Raw genomic sequence first — 3,336 nt, 5'->3', positions numbered from 1 at the left:
CTCAGAATAAGAACTAACAAAATATTGGAAGCTTAAGAAATCTTGTTTCGCCTGTTTTCTTGGATCAAAAGACGGCGCTAGTATGTCGGTATCTGAACTTCAGATACTGAAGTTATTTGCTATAGGTTAAGACTAAAATCACCGCGATTCTGTAAGAAACAAAGATAAGTAGGTTAGCTTTCTGAAGCTTTGGTGTTAAGATTTGTACGAGCCTGATCAAGCCTATAAGTTTATGCAGAACCTATGTATATTAGAATCGATATACACTATCTTCAGTGACAGACGAGATAGAAGTTGCCTAGCTGGGTAAGAAATCGTTTTGTTTTTAGCTGGTTAAACAATTCTTTATCTTGAGATCAACCCACCTTTCTTTTTGAATATCATTTGCTTGAGTTTAGGTAAGCTAAATAAATAAACAACCGAATTATGAAAGATAATTATTTGCAGGCATCGACTATTTTAAAACTAATAGAGTTCCTCCTTTAATGAAAAGAGTTTATTGTTTCGTATACATATGTTTTATTTATGAAGTTGAATAAGGAATATTTTATCAAAGGAGTCTAACTGATATCTTAGTATTTAGGATCCAGTACAGCTCTAGGCCCAATTACTTAATAATTCAGAGGATGGCACTAACTTCAAAGGAGCTGGTGGGTTAGCGAGGAATGGTGGTGGTGGCAAGGCCGTGAAGCTTCTGTTAAAGTTAAAAAATAATTAGAAAATCTTTTAGAAATACCGTTATGTTGGTTTGCTACAACCTTGGTCGCACGCGGTGTGGTAGTCGCAAGTTTCTACAAAAAAGAAATAAAGCAAAAGTTTTTAAAAGTTTTCATAAAAAAGTTTTATGTTTTACCTTGGCTTGTTCGCTATGAAGTTGTTGGAGGCGAATTGTCTGCAAATAAGTGAAATTAGTGAGAAGAGATCTTACAAATAAAGTTTCTTTAGCTTTACTTGGCATTTGAAACAGGGAAGCGAATAGCTGGGAATTTAGTGTTTCTTGGCTTTGCCAAAGCTTTGGATTTTGCTTTAGTATTCTTTTTAGCGCTGCTCTTAGACTTTCGTGCTCCTGACTTTGTTGAGGTTCTGGCAAAATAATTAAGAATTTACAAATATTAATACGGAGAGTGGGAAGACAGTCTAACGTACCTGGGCTTAATACCTTTATTCGTACTAGAAAATACAATAATTTTGGTTTAGAATAAACTGGAGATTTATGACGCAAATAGGTGTTTATGACGGCAACGAACTTACCGAAGAAATGGATTTCTTGCAAACGGCTTTGCACGCCTGAACGGTGTACGCGAAAGATAAACAAAGCGATGATGACCATGTCCATAGCCGCCGTAAACCGGTGCGGGTACAGGTTCTGGTTCGGGTTCCTCTTCAGGTTCAGGTTCAGGCTCTGGTTCTGGCTCAGGTTCTGGCTCTGGTTCTGGCTCTGGCTCTGGCTCTGGTTCCGGTTCTGGTTCTGCTTCAGCCTCACCACCGCCTTCAGCTGGTGGCGCCGGTGGTGCTGGAGCTGTATACATAGCAGACAATTGTATGGGTACGAAGGCTGGCAGAGAAACAGTTAGCGGCACACCGGGTGGTGGTGGTTTAGCACCAGCTGGTGGTGCAGGTGCTGGCTCTTCCGGTTCTGGTGCAGGCTCGGGCTCGGGCACTGGTTCAGGTTCCGGCTCTGGTTCTGGCTCTGGTTCGGGCTCTGGTTCAGGTTCGGGTTCTGGCTCAGGCTCTGGCTCGGGTGCAGGCTCTGGTGCTGGCTTTTCAACCTCCTTCCACGCTTCAAGCAGCGCTAGCAACTCTTCTTTCGTTATACCAATAGTGCCAAGCGAGCTAACTGGACCGACGCTGCCATAGCTGACAGGACCAACACTAACAGGCCCCCAGCCACCGTACAGAGAACGTTGGGAGCGCATCATATGCGATGTTGGTAAGCCATAAGGTGAACGCGGTTGTATATGATTTTGCTGTTGCTGCTGATGCGTTGCATATTGCGGTGCATACTGCGGAGGCTGCAAATGTGTTAAGTGCTTTGGGGTTTCGAAGATCAACTGCCCAGCCGAGCCACTGACCCAGAAACAGAGCAGCGAAAAGATGCTCTAAAATACCGTTAGATGTTAATAAAAAAGCAAACACTTCAATAAATCTTATTCGAACTCACTGAAAATGTTGCTAACCGCATTTTCGAATATTTTTTTTACCAATAAAAACACGCTCACAAAATGTTTAACTATAAATTGTAGACCACTGTGATTTAGTTAAAAAATTATCAGTGACTTTTATCTGTCTCCAATTAATCCTTCAATGAATTTCACTTGTCCAAGCAACGCTGTTGAATGTGCCAGAAATACCGAAGTGATTTATTTTTATACCAACCATCAACTCAATTCATTCAAAACTCAAAGTGAATAATCCCATTGCTGTCGATCTTAATACATTGTTTAACCATTTGGTGTAACCACAAATGCCGAAGACCAAAAAACGTTCGGTCGCTTCCTTATCCTAACACACAAGGAAGCAATGTACATCGCTTCACGCATCCAACTCGCATCCACAAATATGGGCTTGTTACACTTTTCTGCGACCATCTAACGGTATTTCATGGTTTTCATTAGCTCCATGATCGTACGCGGGCGGGGCGGATACTGGATGCGCTTGTTTTTATTTCATTTGTGTTACAAATAACGGTTTGTTGTTTGATAAATTAGGCCAAAGGGGGTTTGCTGATATTAACCAGCGTCTTGGACGGCGAATAGAAAAAACACGCACAAACAAAACTACTGAAATTATATATGTCATGGCTCCTGGACGACATGACCAAAAAGAGCCTATCCGGATTTTGTTATTAGCCGAGGCTTAAACACATTTATGTGCATATGTTATGTTATGCTATGTTATGTTGTATCATGTTATATAGTATATTTAACCATGGTGGTCACGTAACCGTGGCATAAAGCGTGTATAAATTATATTAGGGTGGGATATTTGAACTAGAAGAAATATACTTGTTTTTTATAACCTAACTAATCTTTAATACGAACGATATTACTTTCTTTCACAACATTGGCATATATTTATTCCTTAACAAAATATGAAAACCGTCATATTCGACTTCTTTGACATTTTCAGATTGTGTTTGATTTCCATTCGTTTTCCATAGGCTCATTGCTTGTTTCAATGCGAAATTGAAAACTGAGATATTGAGATTCTTCTCTCGAATCTCAATACTTTCCACATCGCTCGAGGAAGCCATGGGATCCTACTCGACTTCACCCATCTCCATATCCAATGTTTGTGGTCTACCCGCCACCACTTCGTTCGATGGATTTCGTTGTT

At 40.6% G+C, this 3,336-nt stretch overlaps 1 protein-coding gene across 1 annotated transcript; it reads right to left on the bottom strand.

The window, feature by feature from the left end:
• Window positions 1–500: 500 nt before the first annotated feature.
• Window positions 501–2,350, bottom strand: LOC105228563 (putative uncharacterized protein DDB_G0290521). Its single transcript, XM_011208441.4, has 7 exons — window positions 2,162–2,350; window positions 1,252–2,099; window positions 1,147–1,170; window positions 952–1,083; window positions 854–892; window positions 759–791; window positions 501–694 (listed from the first exon to the last, which is right to left on the bottom strand). Exons 1-7 carry the CDS (start codon window positions 2,180–2,182, stop codon window positions 598–600), a joined length of 1,194 nt encoding a protein of 397 aa, XP_011206743.2. The 5' UTR covers window positions 2,183–2,350; the 3' UTR covers window positions 501–597.
• Window positions 2,351–3,336: the final 986 nt, after the last annotated feature.

This window comes from Bactrocera dorsalis, chromosome 2 (assembly GCF_023373825.1).
Source record: "Bactrocera dorsalis isolate Fly_Bdor chromosome 2, ASM2337382v1, whole genome shotgun sequence".
Lineage (NCBI taxonomy): Eukaryota > Metazoa > Arthropoda > Insecta > Diptera > Tephritidae > Bactrocera > Bactrocera dorsalis.
This window is presented reverse-complemented; position numbering and strand designations above follow the sequence as displayed.